General features: G+C 37.4%; 3 protein-coding genes across 4 annotated transcripts in view; 1 reads left to right on the forward strand and 2 right to left on the reverse strand.

The window, feature by feature from the left end:
- Window positions 1–245: 245 nt before the first annotated feature.
- LOC108116861 (protein roadkill) overlaps window positions 246–27,534 on the forward strand; it is a 67,781-nt gene continuing 40,492 nt past the window's right edge. Inside the window, exons 1-2 of one of the 2 annotated variants that reach the window (XM_017228927.2) lie at window positions 246–717; window positions 8,692–8,765. Coding sequence is in view for 1 of the 2 variants with exons in the window: in XM_017228926.2 (XP_017084415.1) it covers window positions 12,116–12,129 (14 nt within the window). In the remaining variant the exon portion in view is untranslated. Of the gene's footprint in view, window positions 718–8,691; window positions 8,766–9,802; window positions 9,873–11,874; window positions 12,130–27,534 lie in introns of those variants that run through there. The other variant, XM_017228926.2, reaches the window with a different exon arrangement.
- On the reverse strand, window positions 803–2,997 carry LOC108116863 (probable cytochrome P450 6d5). The gene is given in 7 exon segments (XM_017228929.2): window positions 803–1,028; window positions 1,201–1,303; window positions 1,305–1,450; window positions 1,508–1,935; window positions 1,994–2,146; window positions 2,401–2,792; window positions 2,794–2,997. Coding segments are annotated over 7 exon segments (1,524 nt in total). The 5' UTR covers window positions 2,932–2,997; the 3' UTR covers window positions 803–864.
- On the reverse strand, window positions 4,888–7,085 carry LOC108116862 (probable cytochrome P450 6d5). The gene is made up of 5 exons (XM_017228928.2): window positions 6,504–7,085; window positions 6,250–6,402; window positions 5,754–6,184; window positions 5,440–5,688; window positions 4,888–5,324 (listed from the first exon to the last, which is right to left on the reverse strand). The coding sequence occupies exons 1-5, from the start codon at window positions 7,031–7,033 to the stop codon at window positions 5,161–5,163; spliced, it is 1,527 nt and encodes a 508-aa protein (XP_017084417.2). The 5' UTR covers window positions 7,034–7,085; the 3' UTR covers window positions 4,888–5,160.

Consider the following 27,534-nt stretch of genomic DNA (forward strand, 5'->3'; position numbering starts at 1 on the left):
AATATAAATTTAATAAATAAAATGTAAACTAATATACAATTATAAATGAATTAAATAAAGTACACAGCAAGACCTTATTACTTCTTTTTAATAGCAAGTGTTAATTTTTCGAGTAAACAAAATTACTGACCCACTAGCTATAAAATATTTGGCGGTAAACGGCCAAAATCCGCCGAATGGCCATCCAGAGTTGCATTACTGCGGTATTGCCAGATCGTTGACGACAAACATATGTATGCGTCCGTGTGGGTGGTAGCGTGTGAGTGTGTGCCGCAGCATGGGAAGCGAGTGATTCGCTGATTCGCCAAATACGTCGTATTAACTTGGAAATTTGCAAAGTAATAGCCAAGGGTCGCCGCCGAACGAGTGCAATCAAATTAGCCGCGAAAAAACGCGTTAATTGAATGCATTGTGGGCCGAAAACGTCATCGCCGCGTGTGTAAAAGTGTGCGTGCCCCCAGTGCGTACGCGTGTGATTGTGTGTGCGTGTGTGTGGCGCAGTTCACACAACTTGGCCTGGAAAAAGTGAAAGAGTATTTTTTCGGCCATATTGTGTTGTCATAGCTGGAAAAAGTGCATTTCCCGGCCATATGGAGATTCTGGGCATCTGCAAAAGTGCAGTCAATCAGCTAAAGTTTACTCAAAATTCCTTAATTGTCGAGTAAATAGGGTGACTTATGTAAAGCACAGAACAAAAAATTATTTACATTTACAAAGGTGCGTATGCGTGTGCATGTGTGTTTGTTGATGTGTGTGAAAGAGAAGGAGGGGGAGAAATGCATCCAATTGAAATGTTTGTCCATATTTTCTTTATATTTTGAACGTTTATTTACCATTAACAAAGTTTTATTGTGAAATTAGGAGCTACTTCTTGAGGGAAAGACGAACGGGTACACCTGTCTTGGGCATAAGCGGTACTCCATTAATTCCAAACTCAATTTCTTGCTTTTCTTTGGGGATCTCCAAATCGAAGTTCGACAGAATCTTGGCAATCGCTATCTTCACATTCACCTTTCCCATGCGGGCGCCTAAAAAATTGAAAAAAATACTTTAGATTCCATGAAATATCTGAGGGATTCATTGGGGCTAACGGTACAATAGGGGTCCATTTCCCAGTATTTAGGACAGGAAAAATAGTATTTTTATATACATATTAGTATATAATACCACTTTAACCATGTTGATCCCATCATATCTTACCAATACACATCCTAGGACCCTCCCCAAATGGTAAATAAGCCGCTTGGTTGTAGTTTTTGTTATCTTCCAGATAGCGTTCCGGTTGATAGCTAAGCGGATCCGGGGAAGTACTCCGGATCCCGGTGGATTCCAAACAGGGAGATTATAATTGGTGTTCCCTTCTTAATGACTAGCTTACTGTCGGGCACAGGATAATCCTGAGTGCAGATTCTGTTTAGAATTGGAAGAGCGGGATATTTGCGAGAAGTTTCTGTACGAAATTTATAATTATTACATCATTATTGCTGATTATTGGTTTAAAATTTACCGAGAACACAGGCCTCCAGATACTTCATATCCGCGATAGCATCGTAGGACAGTTCTCCATGCTTTTCGATAGCTTTCCGTACATCCTCCTTTGCCTTTTCCAAAATTTCAGGATTTTGGGTAAGCTCATAGAGAGTGAAGGATGCTGTAGAGGCTGTGGTCTCATAGCCAGCTATGTAGAAGAGGAACAGTTGTCCGGCAATCAGGTCTTTGGACATAGATTTCACACCATTTGTAGTACTCTCCGCTGACCAGACATTGTCATCAGTGTTAACCTGTCCCTGATTCCGTAATTGAAGAAGGAGCTGAAGCAAATCTTTTCGGACTATGTTGTTCTTCTCTCTTAGGTCTACGGTTCTGTGAGACAACTCGCGCATCCTTTCGGTGGCCTCCTGTTTCCAGCCAATTCGTACGAAGAATTTTTCCAGGCTAAGAAAATAAAACATTGTTGGTTTTTTTGCTAAGTTTTTTAACCTTTTAAACATACCCGGGAAAGAGGAAACTTGCTGTCCCTCGAACAATGTCTTCAAAGTTTTTCCGATTGACCTTTTTGCTGATTACCTGGAATTCATTGTTAGGATCAGCGAAACTATCAACATCGAGTCCAAAAATAGTTGTGGCAATAATATCGATGGCAAAGCTGTTGGTAGGAAGATAAAGTGCATAGTTAGTTATCTATCAGATAAGTAGATAGCAGTCTACAATTAGTTACGATCATATATTAAAAATTTGTGAGGTTTTATCAGATATATTACATAGATTATTACATTTTTTCAGGCTATATAAAGAATTTAAGTGATAGACTGATAGGCACACTGAAAAGCTTCGACAAATAAACAATGTTTACGAAGTATTTTTGTGGTAGGTAAATATTTGTTATATATGTATACTTACGTTGCCATAAGCCTCTTCATCTCCAGCTCCTTGCTGCCTGATTCAGGTAGTTGTTCCCTTATGCTGGCTACTAACTTGTCACCCACCGAATTAGACGTCTGAAACATGGCCTTGAGTTTTCCAGAGGTGAACGAGGGTGAAAGCTTATTTCGTAAGGCCCTCCAACTGGCACCTTCCAGTTGGAACAAACTCCCCGACATCGGATCATTCTCCTCATCCACATAAACACCGCGATCATGGAAACTAGCAAAGTCCTTGACCAAGACGTCATGTGCAAGTTGAGCATCTCTAACTAGGAGAGCAGGTCTCAAAGTGAGATACAATCCAACAACTGGTTCCTTTGTCGCTTTGTACATATCGTAGATGGCCAGTCCGAAGGATCTTTTCCCCTTTTGTCACAGAGTCTAGGGCACCGAATGGGATGCTCACTCCTGTAGAAGGAAAACCCTTTCGATCCCAGTAGCTAAATGTCCACTTGAGATAGACATATAGCAATGTGACTGCACCGATCAATAGGTATATTCCGATCATATTGATTCTGTTCTTGTTCACTCTATGACCGCACTTTTAGCGCTCGAAAACGCAACTGACTTGTCAGAGCACATTGTCGATTTATAGTCGTTAGAGAGTTAGAGAGCATTTCGCCATATAGCTGTGCTGATTACATTATCATTGGGCTCGGACGTAAGCATTCGGACCGCAGTGATTCCTTTAGAGGTATTCAGGTAGGTATGTCTATTTGTTTGAATAGAAGATCCGTGGGGTTTGTTGCCTCTTCAGGGTGACGAAGCGTTTAGAGAGCTCTCTACAGGTAGCAGATAATGTGTTCTTTCGACTAACTAGGCAACCCTGCTCTGATGATACGACAAAATGCTTCTTGATAATTATACTCTTTGTATAGAAAATTATATATGTAACTATGTATAGTTAGTAGGTTTTTAGCTATGGGTTTTTTAGTCAAAGACTTAAAATTGTAAATAATAAAACCATTAATTATTTAATTATTTCTTTATTGTGAAATTGTGTTTCAAAGGAACTATAAACTTATTAATTTGTCAAATTACAAATAGGATTTTCTTATTGACTGCATTTGTCACACATTTTATTTAACTTGGGCAAGCAAACGACGATGTTTGTTTTACAAACTCATTTTACATGCATAGAGGTATGTGTAATGATTGCATTCTACGAATCTTTATCGCACAACGCAGTTTATAGAAAATTTGTTTGTTATTGCATACAAAAATGTTGATAAATACGCAATAAAGTCTGAACTTATATAAAACCAAGCCTTTTATTAATATAAATGTTTGAGATTAACTACATATTTCGAAAAAAAAAACTTTTAAATATCAAAGGGGGTCTCGTTATATATTAATACTATAACTTGGACACTGATTACTAATAATTGCTGGTCTGAAAAGTGTAGTCTACCCTCAAGCGAATTAGTTTTGAAAAAGAAGCACTATTTTTTATAGATTGCTTTATTTATAGGGTTTACAGAAACGAATAGCAATGATATATACATATATATTAGGATTGCAATCAAATTTTAAGTATACCCAAATTTGCTTCTACAAAATGGGGGTCTATCGGTTTTGATAGGCTACTTCTTGAGCGACTGACGAACACCTGACTTTGGCATCAGCGTTACTCCATTTATCCCGAACTCGATCTCCTGCTTCTCCTTGGGGGCCCTTCAAACGGCACATATGCAGCTTGTGTTATTTTTTTTTTTTCATTTTCTAGGTAGCTTTCTGGCTGATAGCTAAGCCGATCTGGGAAGTACTCAGGATCCCGATGGTTTCCAAACAGGGATTCCCTTCTTGATCACTAGTTTACTGTCGAGAACAGGGCAGACCTGAGTGCAAATTCTTATAGGTAGAGTGTTATATTTGCGAGGAGTTTCTGTAAGGAAATATAACAATATCATTATTTCTGGTTATTGGTTAAAACTTACCGAGAATCCATCCCTTTGCGATGGCCCCGTAGGTCAGCTTTCCTCCATGGTTTTCCCATAGCATTGTGAACATCCTCCTTCGCCTTTTCCATAGCTTCAGGATTTTGGCAGTCGCATGTAAATGACAAATAGCTAGTTGACCGGCAATTAGGTTCTTAGACATGGTTTTTCCACCATTTTTAGAACTTTCCGTTGACAGAGCAGTGTTTAACAATGAGAGCAATGTTTCAGCAATGTGACTGCGCCAATCAATATATATATATTCCGATTATATTGATTATATTTTGTCCGCAAAGACTGCCGAATTCTAGCCGTTAGATAGTTTTTCCGAACGCGTTTTGCCATAGAGAGCTGGGCTGATTATTTTTATAATTTTTGTTGGGCTAGGCACTGGAGGTAAGTGATCAGTTTTCCAGTTTGTTTGAAAGAGCGGTATGGCGGTTTGAGAGCTTGAGAGAGTCTTATTTTATTTGCAGGTAATGATTTCTTTCGAAGCACTAGGCAACCCTGCACCGATGATACGCCCAAAAGCCATTTGATAATTATAAAAAGCACGTGCCGATTCTTATTTAGTATTCTTGAAGCTATGGCGTCTGGCCTTGCTCAATAAATTAGGTGTTAGATCTTCCCTAATCTATTCATATTTATAAGGCTCTGATTGTTACAAATTACTGGTAAATTTCAAAACTGGTTCGATAAGGCACATTCCATATTTTTGATGAATAAAGCTTTATTTGTAGGATTTTATTTAAACTAATTACATTTACATATTTAGTATATATAAATATTTATGGGAGAAGTTACTTCTTCAGGGAAAGTCTAATGGGAACGCCATGCTTGGGCATCAGCGTTACTCCATGGATTCCAAACTCAATCTCCTGTTTTTCCTTGCGGATTTCCAAATCGAAATTAGACAGAACCTTGGCAATCGCTATTTTCACATTCACTTTTCCCATACGGGCACCTGGAAATATAGAAAAAGAAAAGGAAGTTTTTTAGATTCTTGATAAACGTACAGTACTCGGAAGCTTTTTGAGCTCTGGAGAATCTGATTTTATAGAGTAGAAAGGCTTTCTTACCAATGCACATCCTAGGACCCTCTCCAAAAGGCATATAGGCAGCTTTGTTGTAGTTTTTGTTATCTTCCAGATAGCGTTCTGGCTGATAGCTTATCGGATCGGGGAAGTACTCCGAATCGAGGTGCATTCCCAGAAGTGAGATTATAATTTGTGTTCCCTTCTTGATCACTTTGTTGCTATCGGGCACGGAAAAGTCCTGAGTGCAGATTCTATTCAGGAATGGGAGAGCTGGGTACTTGCGAGCGGTTTCTGTAGGATTGATATAGATATGGTTACATAAGTAGAAAATATACTTTATTTTTAAATAGACTTACCCATGATACAGGCCTCCAGATACTTCATATCCGCGATGGCATCGTAGTTCAGCTTTCCCCCATTCTTTTCGATAGCATTGTGGACATCTTCCTTCGCCTTTTCCATCACTTCAGGATTTTGGGTAAGCTCGTAGAGAGTGAATGATGCTGTCGAGGCTGTTGTCTCAAAACCAGCTGCGTAGAATAGGAAAAGCTGACCGGCTATCAGATCCTTGGACATCGATTTTACACCGTTTTTGGTACTTTCAGCTGTCCAAACATTGTCATCTGTGTTGACCTGTCCCTGATTTCGTAATTGAAGAAGGAGTTGAAGCAAATCCTTACGGACTATGTTGTTCTTTTCCCGAAGGTCGACAGTGCGATGGGCTAGTTCGCGCATCATTTCATTGGCCTCCTGTTTCCAGCCAATTCTTACAAAGAACTTTTCCAATCTAAATTAAATTAAGTTAAAATATTTTGGTAACCAAAAGCAGTTTTGATTGTATATTATTTTTACCCAGGATAAAGAAACAGTGCTGCACCACGAACAATATCCTGAAAATTAAGCCGATTGATCTTTTTACTTATAGCCAGAAATTCATTGTTTGGATCTGCGAAGCTATCAACGTCAAGGCCAAAAATGCTTGTGGCAATAATATCGATGGCATATCTACGGGTTGGAATTAGAATATTAGTTATTTTTTAATATAAGTTCAGCAATTATTATAGGAGGTATAAAAACTTTGTTATCCTTTTAATCCTTTGACTTACGTTGACATTAGACTCTTGATATCAATCTCCTTGCTGCCCGTCTCAGGCAAATCAGCCTTAATGGTTGATACCAACTTATCTCCAACGGAATCGGAGGTCTCAAACATTGCCTTCAGTTTTCCAGAAGTAAAAGAGGGCGTAAGTTTGGTACGTAGAGCTCTCCAATTAGCTCCTTCCATTTGAAACAATCCGGCGGACATGGGATCGTTCTCCTCATCCACATAAACACCTCGATCATGGAATTTGGAAAAGTCCTTAACCAGGATATCATGAGCCAGTTGAGCATCTCTAACCAGGAGAGCAGGTCTCAAAGTCAAATACAAGCCAACAACTGGTTCCTTTGTTGCTTTGTACATATCATAGATGGCCAGTCCGAAGGATCTTTTACCCTTTGTCACGGAGTCCAGGGCACCGAAAGGGATGCTCACTCCTGTAGAGGGAAAACCCTTTCGATCCCAGTAGCTAAATGTGTACTTGAGGTAGACATATAGCAAAGTGACTGCACTGATCAATAGATATATTACGATCATTGCGACTCTATATTTTTGGTCTGCACTGGTAGCGTGCCAAATTGAAACTAAGTGTTTCGGAAAATAGTTCTTCCAATCTTGGATCGTATTAAACAATTTCGCCACTGGGCCGTGGTATTACCTTATCTTTGTTTGTGTCCAAGAACAAAAGCACTTGAGACAGACGATTCCTTTAGAGGTAGGTTCTAATAGATTGCCTGAACGGTCCCCCCCGGAATGAGTTCCCAAAAAAAGCAGTCTCATTATGAATCGGTGGTTAGAAAACTCTTCGCATTCGCCGAAAAATTGCCTACGAAGCATTGCTGGGTTCTTTTAAATTAAATGACAACTCTGTCTGATAAGACAAATTGCTACTTAAGAAATATATATATATATGTTATCTAGCCTGTTTTATGTATGTATTCTAGTTGTCGCCCCTTTAAAATTGATTAAATAAATTATATTGTAAGTACTGAGATTAGAATTTTGTTTATAGGTAATAGATTAATCTCAAGAGCTGATTTGATTATGAAATACTAATTTTGTATTTCTATGTTTATTTCTATACTATTTTTATACAATTTGTATAATAATAAGGTGAAGATAATGAGATGTATAATGGGTAAGATGAAATATTTATCTTTTTCTTACAAATAGTTTATTGTTTGAGTAAAATGGGAAACATCCAAACTTCCTATTCAAATGTCATTTATGAAAAGTCATGTTTTGATTAGTATAATCAAAACTTGTTAGTTTGAATGATTTGAAGCGGAAAAACTTGTAGTCTTATCAAAAAAAGAAACCAAGCCAAATTGATAATGTTTTTGTTTTGGTAAAATTGAATTGACCTAGGCCCAGGGGCTATCCCCAGTTTCTCAAGAACCTGTGACTTGCAATATATCCTATATATACTCGTTTGATATATATATATATATATATATAACTCAACTCTCTCTCTCCGCCCCAAAACTTTCCGCTTGCCTGTTTTGACCCGCTTTGTTGACTTTGACGTTTATGGTAGCGCTTCCACGATGTTCAGGTTGTTCACTTGAGAACTTTGTGCTGTCAAAGTAATTGTTGTTGTTACTGCTGCTGTTCTTATTGTTGTTGTTTTTGTGCAGCGAGTGGCAACGACTTTGGTTAAGTATGTAAGCAACTCAACACAATGGAAACAGCAAGTAAAACAACCATAATATTATAAAGACAACAACAGTATAAGGCGGTGTGCAAAGTCAAAGACGTTGAACCGATTTTGTTGTTGTTGTTGATTTTGAAATTCTTGGCGTGTATGCAAATAATATTTTAAAAATACAGATACAGCTGTGTTTAAAATAATAATTACATTTAATTTTATTTTAAAATCATACAAGGATGAGTTTTAAAGAGAAGTAGAACTATAGAAATAAGAATCTTATAATAAAATATTTACAGAAAACAATATTTTTCATGCTCTAATAAAACTTTTTAGAATAATAAGTATTTAAATCACTTAACATTTTTTATTTTTAACCATCTTTGTTTCTATTGTTTTGCTCGCCAATGTTACCACTGACCACTTCAAACCAGATAAAAACAAGTTTTTTTTATTTGAAAAGAATAATATATATTTATTTATTACCATCGCTAAACAAAATTTTATATAATTGTCAACATTAATGTTTTTCTTGTTTTTATTCCAGACACCTCGACTCTCGTTTGGCTTCGGCTTGTAAATTACAGGAAGGAATAGCACAGCAGTAATAACATTATTAAGGTAAGTTTCTTAGCCAGATCTCTGCCATTAAGCTTGGAATATCTGAACGGGCTAAGGTAGTTGGCCATAAGCTATATGTAATTTCAATTGAACAGCGCCAGTGGCAATTATTAAGTCATTAATTCTTGGGGATTAGCTTTCTCGCTCTCGCTCTGTCTCTCTCTATCTGATAAGCTGCTGAGTTGATAGCCACGGAAATAGCCTTGATAAGGGCCTTGAGAGTCAAAAGCCACTGCCATCAAACATCTAGCAGGGAGCTTTTAACTTGATTCTAAAGAGTGATGGTAGTTTGGCTTTTTGTTGGCTGAATCTGGAGAATTGTCAAGTTTTGAAAATATTTTACTCAGAATTACAAAAATTTTTAAATATTATGATTAATTTGATGATAAGAATTTTAATTTAAATTGTCTGATTGGACTCGGGGTTTTCGAATACGTAATATAAACTATTTTTTATGAGTGCCTAAAACTATGCAATCATATATTGTAATGCTTAAAACTGTCTTCAAGTTGATAAGAAATAAATCCAATCGAAATCTGATTGGAAATCTCTCTTCGAGGCGCCTATAAGTATGCTATTAACGATTAAAATCAATTTAATCTGATTTGATATCAGTTTCAAAGATCCTAGAATTATACAATCAATTACAGAAACCAGCCAAGATAGTGAAAAGAAGGGGTAATATAAAAACTTGAGGGTTAGTAATATGATTTACTAAAATGTTTCTAAAATAATGTTTCTCTTTTAAACTAATTATCATATCAAAATGAATCTTAATTGTTTATTTTATTCATACTCAAAGTATTTACTTTTCGAGAACTTGAAATCTATAGATGAAAACTATTCTTCTTCTAAGTTTCTCTCAAAAAATGCTGGTTACCGAAGCTTTCGTTCTTGTTCTCTTTCGCTCTCTTTTCGTTCAGCGACAAAGCTCTCCGGCAAAAGCAAAACAAACACACTTTGCTCAGGCAAAACAAAAAATATATATTAAGAAAAAAGCTCAGTCGTCAGCTGCTGCGCGTAGCGAGTGTGTGTTTTTCACGGAAAAATAATTCCCATCTGTGTTGCTAACCGATTTTCCCATTTTAACACCCAAAATTCGCAACGGTAAATGCCCCAGTCGTTTACAAAAAGTGTTTAGAATTCTTAAGGTTAACGAAAAACAACAGTTTTCTACGAATATCGCGAAGTTTTCGATAAGTGACCTTAATCCAAAAAGTCGTTAACTGAAAAATGTATTAAAATCTTTTTTTGGAGTTCAAAAACACGCGCAATTAAACATAAAAAGTGAATGACAAATGAGCTTTGGGCAACAGCAACAACGACAACAACAGACCTTAACAACTTCCTCAATCTAACGCCCTTCGAAATGTTTTAGGCTATATACACAGCTATATGGAAATAAACCCAACCTTAAGCTCGAAACTCGAGAATAAAGCAAGCAAAGAAGCTGAAAAGCAAGGCAACTTTTTCTATATCTTTGGGTAGAGTCGGCTTTTTAACACCCGGCACAGGCTCTCTCTCGCTCTTTCTCTTTCTATCTAACACACACACTCCCCCTCTTTTTCACACCCCTCTATTGCCTACTCTCTCTTTCTTTCGGTTGTGACGCAAATCACATGTTTATAGAGACGAATACGAATTTGATTAAATTTATATTAATTTGTATTTGTTTAAAAAACAAAGCTTTTCGATTAGCAGCGTTGCCAGACGTGCAAGAAAAGTTGAAACAAAAAAAAAAACGAAATAGCATTGACATTTTGAATAGAGCCAGAAAGAGAGGGATATCTTTGGGGTATTACACATGTTTGGACTTGCAAAAAGCTTTTCTGCGTGTTCGTGCAGTTCAATTAAAAACATGTGCTGCCCTCTGTCCAATATTTTTGTTTATTGTTTATAAATGAGAGAACTTTGTTCGCCACCTCTCTGTCTCTCATCTTACTTGCTCTTATTTGTTATAGCCAACTCGCTTGCACTTGTGGGTAAATAAGCAGCTGAGGTCAGCGAGCAAACGCCGGCGCAGCTTTTTTATTTTGTCTGACTTTGCAAACACAAAATTGTAGCTTTTTCACTTGCGCAGGCTGAGAGCTTTTTGTCGTTGTATTTTTTTTTGTGTTTTCTTTTTCTATATTGTTTTTTGTATGTATAAAAGTGGAATCGAGTGATATAGGAAGAACCTTGTACGCTCATGACTACGGAATGGAATTTAGTGAGTGGTTTTTATTTGATTTTTCTAGTTTCTCCATCCATCATGCTTGGACTTTTGCTATTTAGTTTCACTGTAGCTTGTTTTTTTGTTTGGTAGGTTCTCTTCTTACAGCAGCAGCAGCAGAAGATTCTTGTTCTGCTAAGGGGGTTTCTTCTTCTAGCCGCAGTCGGGGGCGTCAGTGATGACCTCCAAAGTTGATTTCTGCTTTTGCACTGATTTATTTTGCCGGCCAGCTGCGGAAGCGTTGCTCCTCTTCGCGTTTTCTTTCGTATTTTTGTATATGTATATTTCATTTTTGTATTTATTGATTTCATTACTATTTGGCCGAGGCTGAGCGTTTTTTAATGCCGGCAAGCAAAGCCATGTGCAAGAGCATAGAAAGAGATAGAAGCAGCCAGGAGTGAAAGAGACAAGGCTATCTCTTTGTTTAATTTAGCAGCTTATCACATAAAATTCTGCTGATAACTTGAATCATTTTCGTACGTCGATGTTGTTTTCAGTATCTTTATTTGTTGGCTTTATTTTTATTTTGATTTGGCATTGAACATTGTACGCTGGTTTTTTCACCCTTCTCTTTCGTTGTATAGGTGTGTCAGAGTGAGTTTGTGTGCGCGTCGTTGTTTGGCTTTTTTGATAATTTCGCGTGCAAATATCACGTATACGATGGGTTGTACCCAACTTGGTCATTATATGGTCACACACGTTCGTCTCGCAATTGAATGTGATAAAATTGATGTGCTATATCTCAGTATTCTTGTTTTACTTTAACCTATCTGGTTTTTCTTTGTTTGCAAAGGTGTTGAGTGTAAGAAAGGTTGCATATTTCAAGGCGTTTGGTCGTTGTTATTGACTGTGAAACTGTGAAACCAAAATATTAATTTATCTCTTTAAATAACCTAGCGTTAAAGCAAGATGACGTTTATGTGCTAACAATATAAAGCAAGACCTTTAAAAAGTGCCAAAAATAAAAGCAAAAATTGTCAGTAATTGAATAAATCAAGAAATCAAAATATCAGCAAGTTGGAAAAATCAAGACAAAAGTTTTGATTTTTCATTTGAGTTCCGTGCGAGGAGTTGTGGAAGAAAAACCTTCAAAGTGGATACCCTGGCGTTGCCTCTAGGAGGGCTATCTCATGTTAGAATGGCTCTAGCCAGGTAAGAACTAATTTCAGTTTCCCTTTCTTTTTTTTATCGTCTATAAAAATGATTCATAACTTATTTGAATTGTAAATCTCTGACAGTTTACAGCAATTTTCCGGTGATAAGATTTATCAAAATGCAGTCTTTTTATACCCGTTACTCGTAGAGTAAAAGGGTATACTAGATTCGTTGAAAAGTATGTAACAGATAGAAGGAAGCTTTTGCGACCCTATAAAGTATATATATTCTTGATCAGGATCAATAGCGAAGTCGATTGAGCCATGTCCGTCTGTCCGTCCGTCCGTCCGTCCGTCCGTCCGTCCGTCCGTCCGTCCGTCCGTCCGTATGAACGCTGAGATCTCAGGAACTATAGCAGATACAAAGTTGAGATTAAGCATGAAGATTCTTGAGGTCCCGGGACAGCGCAAGTTTATTACAGCATCCTGCCACGCCCACTCTAACGCCCACAAATCGCAAAAAACTAAAATTACTGAAATCATAGGAACTATTGCAGTTAGAAAGTTGAAATTCAGAAAGTATAATCTTTAGATGACAGCGCATCTTATAGTAGTACTACTATCCGGCCTCACCCACCCATACGCCCACAAGGCTCAAAAAGACGGTTTTCGGATTTTCTAGAAAAGCTGATATCTCGGTAACTATTCGTAATAGAAAGTTCGGATTAAGCATGTAGGTTTTTATGATGCCCCCAATGCGAATTGTTTTTTCCGATCAAGCCACGCCCACTCTAACGCCCACAAAATCCGAAAAACCAAAAATGCAAAAATCTCAAAAACTATAAGAGCTACACAATTTTGCTTAGAAACACATATTTAGTAGATGCCTCTGCAACTTGCCACGAAGTTGCATTAGGCCACGCCCACTCTAACGCCTACAAACCGCGGAAAACTGTGGCGTCTATAATATTATTATGAATGCCTTTGTTTGACCTTGTATAACTTATTTCTGTTAATATCTATCGATTTACCAAAGGTTTTTCAAATCGGAACATTATTGCGCTATTTATGAAGAAATTTAGGTTATAAGGCCTCACATGGGAAGTGACGTCACTATAAGCATACTCAACATACTTCCTCTGACAATAGGTGGCGCCTTGTGAATTTCCACTAGCAAAATTAATATTTTAAAATTGTGTAAAACAGTAACGGGTATCTTATAGTCGCGGCACTCGACTATAGCGTTTCCTCTTGTTTTGTACTTAACTTATCAGAAAACCAGATAAAATTGTTAGCTAACTTAAGAGGTTGTATACATATATCATATTAAACCCGTCCATAGCGATATATTCATTTCTGAGATTTTATAGTTTTATAAAAGTTTTAGAGAGTATTTTAACCAAACCTTTTGTAAAGTCATCAAACTCGTCAGGAAATATTGGGTCTTCGAAAAGTTTTAATGATCTTTACGGATCAATTAGTTATGCCCACGCTAGTAACGAATATTCAATGTCGTCGCAAATAGCGATTACCGTTAAGCTATGAAAAATACATCAACAATAATAATAGCAACAACAAAAAGCAAGGCGAATGTGTTCGCGAAATCGAGGAAACAATCAAACGAAATGTGCAACATTTGATGCGCTCGTGTGAGTGATGGCGTGTTTGTGTGTATGTGCATTGCATTAAAATTCAGGGGCAATGCCGTGCCTAGATGTAATTACCGTTATAGTCAAGTGCAAACCATATGGCAGATAAATATCGCCTGACCCCTCGTTTCCATAAAGTCTAATGAAATACGAGAAAAATAATGGAAAAAAAATATTAGAAGAAAAAATATGGAAAAATTTTATATGTTATCAAATCGATGAAATATAGAATTCATAGAATATAGAATGTATAACCTTTATAATGGTATGCATTATACGATATAGTAAAGAAATAAAATAACATAAAGAAAGAAAGGATGCCCCAAAATTTCCCAATTTAAACACTTCAAAATATTACACAAAGTCAAATTTCTTATTTTTCCCTGTGTAGAAATTGGCGTTATTGTAATTTGTAACCTTTTTTCAGGGGGAGAGAGTGAGAGGCAAAAAGATGTATAAATTACCCGTTGGAAAGGGATGTGGGCGTTGGAGTGCGGGAGAGGCTAAGTTGACCCTTGTGAGCTTCACTTTCACGGATTCCAATTTCGAAATGTCTTTAAACATTGGAAGTCCGATTTCCACTATTTTTAGAGAGAAAGTAGACGACGATTTTGAGTGATCTTTCGCTCTCTTCGACAAGGAGAAGTAGAAAGAGAGAGGAAGGGGGAGAGCAAGAAGAAATAGCAAGAGAGGGGCACTGAGAGAGAGATACCATGTAAGCCTCGTGCTAATTCATTTTAATTCATTTGACCGAAGGTGAATTCGCTGCGAGTGGGAGTGAGATAGGGTGAGGAAGAAGCAGAAGAAGAAGGGCACACACATGTGCACTATAGTAATCTCTTTCTCTCTCTCTCGCTCTCCCACTTTTGTTTATGTTATTTATTGTTGTTTTTGTAACGGTTTATTTCACTTAGCTAGTTGTTTTTTTTTAATTGTCTATGAGGAAGTGTGTGCAAGCTTTTTGTAGTTGCTTTGTACTCTTTATTGTTTTTTTTTTCTATTTTGTGCGAAGGTGTTTCCATTTGTAATTACAATTACATGCCTTTGAGTTGGTATGTGTATGTGTGAATGTGAGTGCATGTGTTTGTTTGTTTGTTGTAATCATGGGTTACAAAAGCGTTTTGTTGTTGCTGCTGTTGCCTGTTTCAATTTGTGCGATAAGGTCGTTTTGCTCTATGATTTTGCGTAATTACATTTGATAATATTTCAATGTGAAAACCTTTGCGAGAGCAGCATATGGGGGCAAATTAAGTTGGCTGTTTAGTTTGCAACAAGTAATAATTTTCATAATCATAATGCACTTCCTTGAGGGGGATAAAATTGTATAGAAATTAGAAATTACCGCAGAAAGGTTTTAAATAATGTTAAAAACTATCGATGTCATTAGGAAATTTTATTATGACCAAAAGCATTTTGAATTTCCTTAACATTCGTTTTTATAACCAAAAATTTAACAATGTTTTAGCTTAACAAACTCTTTACTAATTTAAATATTTTTAAAGTAAAATTAGCATTTAACTGCAATAAAGTTCAAATAGCTTTTAAAAAATTCCTTAAATTCCTAGAGTTTTCCCACTTTAAGTTACCCAATAATTGGCTTAACTAAGGAATTTCACTGTCTCAGAAATATATGACATTTTCCAAATATTTCCCAATATCACTTTTTTTTTTTTTGACATATTCAATATGCCGTTCGGCAACCAAGGTTCTTTGAGTTTGTCGCTTCTGTGACACTGAGATTGACAGACGACTGTGACGACTGTGCGAGTTGATTTTATGTCTCGAACCTGTTGAAGAGCTTTTAAGGTCCCACAGCTTAATCAAATCGATTTTGGTAAATGACAAGGGGTGGGGGAGAATTCACTGAGAATGAAGGTTTTTCCTCTAATAAAGCCAAACCATAATTTTCATTCAGGGTGAACCTAAAACTTATTCATTTCCCATAGATAAAAAGGAAATCTGCGGAAGGGGTGTGAGGGCAGGAAAAGAGCCCAAAACATTCTCGTTCTATATTTATATCGATGACATGATTTCATTTCAATGTTCATGCCACAAAACTCACGATTCCGCGCCCGATAACAATGACACAATTCAAGTGTATATGTGTGGGTGTTGTCGCATCAGCGTGCCTGTGTGTGTGTGTATCTAAGGTTGCTCTTGCTGTTGTTGTTCTTGTTGTCAGCCACCCGCAACGAAGCTACAATCATTGACCCTCATGCCTTCAAACTGGCTAACATACATCGTAGTTTGTATGTATATGTGTGCTTTTGTGGGTGGTGGGTGGAAGGGAGAACTAAACTAAACTTATTGATTCAAAATTTGTTGCCTATATCTATGTATGGTCTATGTCGGCCTATCACTGGCAACCTAATTGGTTAACCAAACCAAGGGTATTATGATATGGGTCGAGGCGAAATTAATGGATTTTCATGCTGAAACAGAAACAGAAACTGTAACTGTAACTGCTTTTAACCCAATTTTGTCAAGAACTTAACAGAGCTATCTTAACATTACATTATCAGTGACATTTTCGACAGTCTGATTGCAAATCCTGACATTTTCAATTACAGTTTTGCTAAAGCACTTGTACTGTGTTTAATCAGAAACTAAAAATAGATTATTCATTTTTATGGGTAGATATTTAGTTGGATTTATAGATAAAGCCAACATGAAATGACTATGATGGGTATTGATTTTTAGAGGCTGAACTAAATGTATTGATTTCTTGTGTTTTATGTATAAAATTTAAAAGGATTAATGAAAGACAAGATTGGAGGCTGAAAGCATAAAAATATTTTTAAATAAACTTTTAAATGGATTTTTGATTAAAATTCAAGCGAATTCAAAGTTATTTCAAATCTTACAAAATCTAAGGATAAACCATTTAAATCAATCTAGCATTCATAAATCTAAAAGGTCAATCATTAGTCGCATTCATCTAGCAATTAACTTGGTCTTTCATTAAGCACTACCAATCGCAACTAATCTCAATTACGGCACTTCATTCTCGCCCGCAATCCGCAATCGCATTCAAACATTCGAATGCGAAACAACAAACAGAAATGTTTACAACAAAACGCGATGAAACAATGCACACACAGTCGAAAGGAGGTGGAGGCTAAAAGCAAAAACCAAAACAACGCAACGGAGCAGAGCGCTAGCAGAGACGTTAACAGCTCTGCCCAACGACAAAAATGCAGCTGGCTGAACTGAATAGCGTTGGCGGCGTGCTCGATACTTAAGCGTCGCAGTTGCTGTCTCAGTCGCTGTCGCAGTTGCTGCCACTGCTTCTGCTTCGATTTAGCCTCGTTACAAGCGGTCGGCCGCTTTGGAGGTGTCAGCTGAGGTGCCAACTTTTGGTTACAAAATGATGGCTAAATCAGGCATCGGAAATATCTAAAAAGGGCAGGAATTTATTTCCCCAATAAAAGAGATTACTTTCAAGGAGGTTACTAACTTTGGAAAAGTGGTAAAGAGAGATCTGATTCTTTCTGATTAAACCCTTTTATGTCAGTTTTCCTTGACTTTTCTTTAGTACCATATGAGTCGTTAGGGAATTCTCAGTCTTATATTATAGGCTGATAAATTTAAATATTTAGCATTTATATCTTGATTTTTGTAGGTTAAAAAAAAATGTATTCTCTTAAATTCTTATCAAAATCTAAGATCTTAGAACAAGGGAGTTCTTAACATTAAGGTTTTGTCAGCCTAAAGTTCTCTCTTGGCCCAAAAAATATAGTTTTACCTAATTAAAAGTTCTGTTAAGTTAAAGTTCTCTATAATTAAAAATATTCTTAATCTGGTAATCAAGTAACCTTATATTCTGAACAGTGTACAGTGTAACCGCGCCCTCGCAACGCTGGCTGCACAGTCGCCCTCGCATGTGGCCACAGAAATCGAAATCTTAGCCCCGAATTCGTCACCAACTTTGGACACTACTTACATGCCGCCAACGCTGACACCGACGCTAGCTGCACTGTCACCGTGGACGTCGACGACAACGTCAGCTTCAGCCTCAGTTGTCGGCAGCGTGTACTACTTTTGTTTTCATTGAAAACGTTTGCTGTAATGTTTGTGGTATGTTTCGCTGGCAGCGCTGTCGATGTCGACGCTGCTCACATGGTCACTGAGCTTTGTCTCTCTAGCTCTCTTTCTCTCTCATATTGCCTCTCTGGTGCTGCCTCTCTCTCTCGCTCTTTCTCTCCCACTCTCTGCCGCTGTTGGCTGGCTCTGCCAACGTCGCTGCCTGGCGTTGCCTCGCTCATTTGTTTTGGGTCGTATTGACCTTCTTAAAAAGTAGGTAACCTCATTTCTCATTTATCGTGTACAACTTACATGCTGCTGCTCTGCCGACGCTCTGCTCACAGTTCTGCCGACGTCGCTGCCGAGGGTGGGGGGCTTGTCTCCTCAGAGGCCAAAAAGATATATATATATATATAAAAGGCCAAAGGAATATCGCACGCATCTTATAACAAAATGCAACGCCTTCAATTGCTTGGCCAAGATTTTATGATTGGTTGTAATCTTCGCACTCTTGGGGGAAAAACTCATTATTTTAAAGGCCAGCAGAGAGTGAGTTTTGTTCCCGTTTTCTAGGGTTAAATATTGCCAAAAATTTTGAATAGTTTTTTTGAAAACTGTTTTGATTTGGAAGCAATATCCAAAAAAATTGGGGTTTTGTTGAGTCTGAAATAGGAGTAAAAGCATCTTTTTAATTGGTAGAAAAATGGATCACCAAAGATCAAATGATTTGCTTTTATTCTTATTTCAGCAGCTTAAACCTGATGGGAATTATAGAGGCTTAAAATCTTCAATTGAAGAAAAGTAGTTTAAAAATATTCCTGAACAACATAAAAACAACAATCTACCCTATTTGAAGGTCATTGCACTATTTCCCCCATTCTATTTGCCTCTATCGAAACCAAGCGACTAGCGCCAAGTGATCGCTTCCTAGTGCCTCAATGCGATGACGTCACAAGGCGACACTGACAGAAATAATTGCTTTGAAGTATATACAACCTACGGGCAAGGTTTTCGTTTCGGAGCAGATTATGTTTCAGACTTTTCCGAAGGTGAGGCATAATTTGAAAAGTGTGTAATTTGTTTTCCTACGCTGATTGCACTTGGAATTTATGCTGCGGCTGCTCCCTTGGTTTACTTATGTATTTCTACATACATATATACACACCTATATATTTCAGTGTGCGTGCATAAACATTGAACTGTTTTTTTTTTTTATTTTGTATTACTTTTGTATTATGTATTTAGTGTTTCGCTCGCTGAACTATAGCAAACCAAACCAAACTGAGCAGAGCAGAGCAGAGCGGAGCGGCAGAGGCAGCGGCAGTGGTAGTGGCAGCGAGTTGTCGTCGCAGTCTCGTTTACTATTGACACCATTAATGTTGCCCCAATGTAGGTCAATTGCGCGCTAATTGCCCCGCCACTCGCCTTCTGCCGGGGGTCGTTTCGTCTCCTCTCAATGCTGAAAGCTGCCACAGCCACTGCCTCTGTTCAACTACCTCAGCTGCCGGTGATTGAAGCCACCAAGCTTGACCTTTTAGGCCTCGGGAGCGCTGCTACGGAAAAGTTGGCCAAAATGTGGCAGTCAACGGCGGGGTTTTTAATGGACGAAAAATGCTTATTTTGAAAGTTAATAATTATGTTTAGGTTGGCTTGAGAAGATGTCTTTTGATCTCCACATTACTTACTGCTTTTATATCAAGGTTAAACCCTTTATTGGCTATTTTGGACCAGGAATATTAAATGTATTTCTAAAAGTAACTATTAATAGGAAATCAAATAATAAAATCATGCCTTATAAATTCCATTTTAATCAAAAAACCAAGTACACATTTTGCAAAAGCTATTTTAGGAATGACTAAAAATAAAGAGTCTTATCAACTGCTTGTTTTAGCTATTTTGTTGTAATCTAGCAAGGCAACAACAGCAAGAATAACAACAGTAAAGGCAACAGCAACAGCGTTCCAAAGAAATTGCTCATATTACGCATACGCCATGTGAGACAGCTTGGCAACCACAAAATAACTCTCAACTCAATGGAATTGCTGCTGCTGCTGCTGCTGTTGCTGCTTTGTTGTTGTCTTCTTGTTTTCGGCTTTATTGGGGCAGCCAGCCCCAAACTCTGACCTAGTTTCCGCCTTTTTGGGCACCAAAAAAACTTTTGTTGTACATTTATTTTCTGGCTTTGTATTTTTGCATATTTTATGATTTAATCAAAGGAAATTATACACGCATGCAGAGCATCCCAGGGTGTGTGCCCTGGGGAACGAATCAGTAAAGTAAAGTAAAGTTCCCTCCACGCTCACACACACACACTCTCGTGCTGGAGCAATAAAACCGAAACTTGACCTAATTCTGAAAACTGATGCCGTCTCTGTTATGGTTTTTTTTTTGTCTCCATTTTCAGGCCTGCTAGAGAAGTGGTTGTATATATCTACACATATATACAACATTAATCTTACTGAGCTATGGCTAGTATTTTGATTATGGCATATCCAATAAACAATTGTAGGTGGTTGGGAAAAAATATACAAAAAATCGATCTACGAGCTAATTGAGCACTTGGGAAATGAAATTACTTTTGCTTTATGGAAATCGTTCTGTGGGCAAGGAAAACAACAGTTATTGCGAAATAGTAATGAAATGTGTTGAATGCGAGATGTAATATCATAAAACTGAAATGTTATCGTAAAAGAAAATTTTGAAAAGAAGATCGAGTTTCGAAATTCGAAAAGCTATGATGGGGTAACAACGTGTTGATAAAAGAATATAAACAGAATTCTCCAAAGATTTCATTGATCTTAATGATTAATGTGTTCCAATGCCACTTGATCTAATTGCAGTTCTAAAATAAAAGGCATGCATTTAAGAAAATAATGAACCGTATTTATAGTTTTTAATCGTGTCTATCTCAAGGAAGTTTAGCTCATAAACACTTATTAATGCTACCTAGACGTAAGCATAAATTCTGTTTTTAGCTAAAGAGAAACCAAAATGATTGCTAATAATTTTCACATTGTTGATCTTTCGATTTTTTTTTCCATAGAGTATATATCAATCTTTAGATGCTGAAACGCCCAAATGATGTTGTTTCCTTCTTCGTTCCGCCCCTTTTACCTCTTTGGCTTCTTTATAATTTTCATTCGCAAACTACAATTATTTGATTCACTTGAATCGCACCAGATGGTTTTCCCTTCCTCTCTTTTCGTATATATATATATATAGAGATGTATATATCTCCTCCTTTGATTAATACAATCATTCTCCTCCGTGGGTTTCCCTTTGCCCCCTGCTAAGTACAACCCTGCCCACAGTTGCTCTTCTATTTCATTACTACTATTATTACTCTCTTTGTAGTTGTTGTCCATCGCCTGTTGCTGGCCAATGTCTTTCTTTACCTCTCTCTTTTTGGCCCTCTGTCGAGCTTCCTCTCTTTCTGTGTGTAATTTTCGCGGTCCAATACTTTTTGCACTTAGTTTAAGAAAGGGTATATGCCCTATAAAGATCGAAGTTAAACAAGATGCTTAAATATGTTATTCTAAAAAATATGATTTTATGATGTGTCTTACTAAAAGTTGAAATAATTTAGTTTTGGAATAATAATATTAAGTATACGTAGTAAAAAGATGCAACTGAAGAATAAAATTATTTTCTTTGTATGTTTTATTTAAAACTAAGAATATGCCCATTTTTTCATGAATTTCTCATTATGAATATTGTATTTTTTTAACATATAATATTTTAATAAAAAGTACCTTTTCCATCCAGTATTTTCCTTCTTTTTTTTATAATGCTGCCCAATAAATCTATAAAAGGGTGTTTAATCTTCTCTATAGAAAACCAACTTTTTTGTCATCTGTTTCATTTTTTAATTCGCTTATTCCCTTGGTCTGTCTCTGGCTGGTTGTAGGTATTTCATTTCATTGGCCACCAGGCGATGGGAACAGCCAACTAAATCGAGACCAGGCCCAAAGTAAAGCCCAGGCCAACAGAAAACTGAACTAAGGCGAGAGTCGAGCAACGTTCTAGCCTTGTAATACCCGTCGCAGTGCTAGTAATTTTGATGGTTGTTGTTGCAGTTGCTGTTGTTGTCGTTATTGTTGTTGGTACCTTTAACCTTTGCTTGGTTAATGCGAGCGGCAACAACAAAAACAACAACCTTCTCTGACGTCGTTTTGTCGTATCCTTGAAAGTGTCTATCTGAGGTCATCAACTACAATTTTCGTCGAGCTGGTTGTTGTTATTGTTGGCCGGGGCTCGTTTATCATTGGACTTTTCATGGTCGACGCTCCGAAAGCACAAAGGGAGTATATATATATATAAGGTATATATACAAAACAGGGGTATAAAAATATTAATAAAAAAGGAGATACTCTCAGGATCCCTAAGAAAGTATAGGTGGAGTCTTATATTCATATATGGATATATATATCTGTATATCTTATAAGCGACTGCGCCACGTGCATTTAATGGTAATTATATGCGAGTAACCACAAAACCGATATAAGCCCCCTAACACCGCGCCCCCAGCAACCTTACCACCCATTATCTGTAATTGCCTTTGTTCAAATATCGATTTCGATAGCAAAACGCTTTTCCATGTATGTCGTTGGTGGATTTTCCATGTTCCATAATCAATATGGGTTAGCCAAAGTAAAAAATAAACAAGAGTGAGGGGTATTAGGTCAAATAGGTTAGGGATTTTCCGAAGAACTTATAAAGTAGAGATTGGAAATTTCAAAGAAATTTTCTTTTTAACAAATTAAATATTTCCTCAGCCTTCCTATTACCTAAATTGGAATCTTTTTGGGGCCAAAATTTTGTGAAATTAAAATCCAAACATTGCCTAAAGTTTTCTCAATATTATTTTAGTTAGACAAATTTATTTTGGATTTGGGAAGTTGGACTGAAAATAGAGCGTAGTAACAAGCGAAACACACGCACATTAGAGTCGTCCACAGACAGTGGCTAAGCAAAAGTAAACAGAAAAAAAGTATATACATATATCATTTCAGGTCAGGGTTTCCAAAAGTACACACACGCACACCCGCCCCAGTGATAATTATCTGACAATGAGATTGCGGACCGCGGGCCAAGCCAACCTCAAAAAGTGAGCTAAAAGGCCGAAAAGAGAGCACTATAAATATATGTATATATATATATGTATGGTGCCTGGTGGAGGGGTTAAAATAAACTGCATTAATGAAACTGGGTTATAATTGAAATCAATGGACAGACATAGCCACCACATTGCTGGATTTCAACATAAACAATGCATAAATCTGAAATCGGAAAGATACTTACCGAGGCAGCCGAACCACGAGAGCCCTACAAGAGTCAGCGGTAACAACATAAGCAGCCCGAGCACGGCACAAGCGATTTATGAGTGCCGCTGCCTTTGCCCCTGGCTTGGTGAAAACTGACGCCGTCTTAAGAGGACAGTGGTTAAAACCCTATATTTAGGTTGGGTGCTGTATCAGGAATCTCCAGGGATTGAAATTTTTTACTGTTCATAAAATATTCGTTTAGCTTAGAACAATATTTTAAAATACTATTTCTAAACTGAAAATAGTTTTTCACATCCTCAAAGACTTCCTGTTTAAGGTTGCAAGTCGAAGCACTTACAATTTCGTCCCACTGTCCCCTCACTTAGCTGTTCCATTCCCATTCGTTTCGTTACGGTGCGCTTAAGCGCTTTTAACAAATTGAATTCGAGTGGCAGGCGGCATTCAAAGTAACAAAGAGAAACAAAGAAACAAAGTAGCAGCTGTAGAAAATGAAGAAGCTGAAGACACCACAAAGGCAGAAGAGTCGTCTTCTGTGACAGAAGAGCCGACAACGAAGACAGAGAGAAAGAGAGAGCGAGAAGAAGCCTTCAAATGGCAATGTGCGTGACAAAAATGATGACAGGCCGCAGATGCTTTTGGATGCATTTTAAGCGATTTCGAGCGTTGTGCGTTTCCTTGTCGCACGTTTAAGCTTCCTCGACATTTGCATAAATTGTACCGTTTTCATTTCGTTTCCGCTGCGTTTCACTCGTTGGCCCTGAAACGAGGTGGTAATGAAACCCTGTGGAGACATGGTCTTTAGCTCTTTTAATCATTTTCATGCTACCTCCGTATATCGGCGATGTTTATTTATTGCTCTTGCTGCTGCCGGGGCCTCAATCTCAATGTCTACTGCTTGTAATTTGTATCTTTAAGATACGCGATCCCGACTGCTGGTCTCCATTTGTTGTTGCTGCTGTTGTTGTTGTTGTTGTTCCTCTGTCGCCTGTCTTTTTTGTGGCTGCATCTCTCTGCACATCTTCACATTAAAAATTTATGATGTAGCCAAAGAGTTAAGTCGCTCAAAGGCGTGCCTTCTGCTTCTGTCCGTTTGTCCGTAAATTAGGGGTGATGGTTTAGCTGTTTTCTAGCTGAAGACAAACTTTAATAAGTCTAACATATTTTTTAAAGTATTAAAACTAAGGAAACGTTAAATATTGTATAAATAGGAAATGAATATCATACTTTGATGACGAATTTTTTTTTAAATAAAATAATAAAGGAATTATCTGATCTTAGATGTAAAAATATAAAACCTTAATTTGGTTTATTATCAGCGTAACAGGCAGACATATTTTAGTTATTTTGATATCTTTTGATACCTTTCGTGAATTACAAAAAGATATTTTGAAAATTTTAGCTACTTATTTAAATTCTTAGTTGCCATCACTGTCCGTTTGTCTTTCTGTCCGTTCTTCTCGTTGATCGTCCCTCGATTCTTTGCGGTGGTTTGAGTGTGTTTCCGCTTCGTGTCCAAAAGTATCTCAAGAGCAGCCGTGCTGCGGTTTAGAGTGTGTATCTTGTAGCTACTTAATGTCGTCTCAACTTGTATGGCCGCTTCCAGCTCTCTGGCTGTTTTAATATGTATAATCTGAGACCGCGGGCCTGCCCGGCACATCAACTGCTTTTTATTGTTGCTAATCGCTTCCATTATATCTCAGTGGAGCCCGCTCGGCTCCTCTAGTATATTTATCTATCCACTTTGATCTTGTGTTCATCATTTTCTATCGTCCCTTCCTCTGCCAGCGCCCTCCTCATTTGCATGACACGGCGCAAAGTTCTCACTAATTACTATAAAGGTTTTTCCTGCCTCTTTGTGATAGCTTTTTTAATTTGTATAATAAATCAGTTCTCTGTTTTCTGTTGCTGTTTGGCCCAAAAGGGAAGTAGTTCTCTTTTCTTCTGTACAGCATTTTAGCGGAAAAGCGTGAAAATTATGCCATCTAATCTCTGGCGCTTTCACCTCGCAGAGCGAGATGGAGAATTCTTGTTAACCGCGCCTATCGCTTCACCTGCATCGCTTGTCGAGAATTTAACACTTTGCCGGCCTGTGAAATTTGATAGTTGTTAGAAAGTATTTACTTAGCTTGTAAGCGGCAGATGGAGCTGATTATTCCAGCTCAGGTGAAAAGCTCAGTTACTGGGAAGTGTAAGATGAAGGGAGGAAATGGAAAATGATTTAAAATCCCATAAATAGATATATTTTATAATTGCAAACTAAAAGTTTATATATTTATTTGCAAGAAAAAAACAAATAACCATAAAACGAATCGCTTTTATATCGTGGCATGATGTTAAATACTGCATAAGCTGCCACATTAAAATCGGTGGCTTATTAAATCCGCAAATCGCAATACATTTTGTATACGAACGTGCCATTTAATTTGCCAACTTTTCCTCATTCATTCACTCACACAAAACTCACAATGAAGCTATTAAATCGAGCCTTTCTCCCAGCGCTTTTCGGCCAAAACGCCCACCCGTGAATAGGCAAAAAAAAAAAAAAGAGGCGAAAAACAAACTGCATTGGAAAATGCAATTTGAAAAACTTCGCTAATCTGCAGAGTGAAAATAAAACCGTATTGCAAGTAAAAGTTAATTTTTGTTGAGGAAAACTAAAATGAAAAAGCGCGGCATCCACGGCCAATGGAACTCATTCACTTCCTGTTTATCTATAAGATACTTTTACAAATGAGCGGCAAGCGAATGCAGCTGCCAGATAGCCATGCACATATAATTAACTACACAGCATCTCATGGATACTATATATATATATATATATATATCTGTATTTGAAAGCCAGCCGATGTGAAATTGAAATTGGTCCTTTTCACTACAACAACAACAACAACAACAACAATAACAAAATGAAAAAGTCCAGCGGCGCAAAGAGCACTCTTCCATCTTGCAGAGAGCCAAAAAAGAAAGAGTGGGAGCCTCGTCTTCGAGTATCTTTCACTCAAATGAAAGTAAAGGAAAGTATCTGCGACCGGGGGGAGTTGATGGCCTGGTGTGTTGCTGTGTGTGCTGTGGTGTGGTTTGGTATGACTGCCAGCCGGCGAAATGAAATCAAATGAAGAAATGAAATGAAATGAAATTTGCTTTCAAACGGCGAAGTGGAGCCAAAACAAAAAGAAACATCATAAACTATCGGTGTATGATTCATTTTTTGGGATGACAGCGTGTCACGCTAGTTTTGAGATACTTTTAAGGTTTTAAAATAGGAATTTATATGATTTCTATCCATTAAATAATGCCCAAAGTCATGTAAGCCAATAAGAAAAAAATTATTATAATAATTTAGAAAGAAAACTATTACTTCTCTCTCTATGCCGAAAAATAAGTAAGATTCTCTTGATCTGCTTTTACTTTTTATAAAATACAGATTTTATAGTTTAAGATACTTCTGTTTTCCGTTTTGATAAGATAAGCTAAAGTCATGACTGACTCTTGCTGTGTACTACCGCCTTGCTCTTTCTCTTTCTGACTTTGGTTAAATGAAAGCTTGACGCTGGTGCGACGACAGCTGCCGCAACAGCAACAGCAGCCGCAGCCTCGATAACAGCAGCAGCTATAAAAATAACAAAAATAATAATAAAAAAAAAAAAACCAACCAACGGCAGCCGTTTTCAAGGTGGCAACTGTCATTCACTTGGCGGCCAGCAACTGGCGAAGCCTCAACTCAAAACTGAAAACTGAAAACTAAAAACTTAAAACCCATACCTTAAACTCCATCTCCATCTCCAACTTCTACTTCAACTTCGGATTCGGATTCAGCTGCGTCCTCAGCGGCTCTCGGGTCTCTTTGGCATTGACTTGACACCTTGCCGGTTGAAATTTATGAAGTGAGAGCTCCCCGAAGTCTCCAAGTCGAATTCAGAGACTGAAACGAAGTTGAAGCCGCTGCAATGCATTACTTTCTCTTCCTGTTTGCCGCTAAATGAATGGAAATCATAAAGTCCAAACGGCAACGAAATCAGCCTTAAAACTATTGAGTAGACTAATGTGGGTGCTGTCAGCTAGGGGGAGTAGCTGGCAATTATATAAAAAAAATATGTTATCAATCTTAAAAGATGATTTCAAATCTCTAAAAATAAGTTTGGATGGTTCAGAATATGCTTTCATTATTAAAAACTAACCAGAAAAGGAATAAGAACTAGAAATATTTTTTAGTAAAAAATTTCTTAGGAAAATGAATAGTAAGTCTTCCAAGACCAGTTTTTCTGTTTTAGCAATTTCTCTCACTGCATTTTCCAGCACTGAAAAAATGCAATCTAGAGTGGAGTGAAGTGTTCAACAGACTAACAAAGTGACGGACAAAGACAATAACAAATGACAGTTGTGTTTCTCTTTTGGTGCTGCAGTTTCTGCTGTTGCTGTTGCTGGCTTGTCAACCAATTCTCATCTCAATTGCCACAGTCTGAGGAGACTCAAACTGAAATTCAGAGACCCAGAGAGTCTTGTCTT

The sequence above is a fragment of the Drosophila eugracilis genome, unplaced genomic scaffold (assembly GCF_018153835.1).
Source record: "Drosophila eugracilis isolate 14026-0451.02 unplaced genomic scaffold, ASM1815383v1 contig_401, whole genome shotgun sequence".
Taxonomy (NCBI): domain Eukaryota; kingdom Metazoa; phylum Arthropoda; class Insecta; order Diptera; family Drosophilidae; genus Drosophila; species Drosophila eugracilis.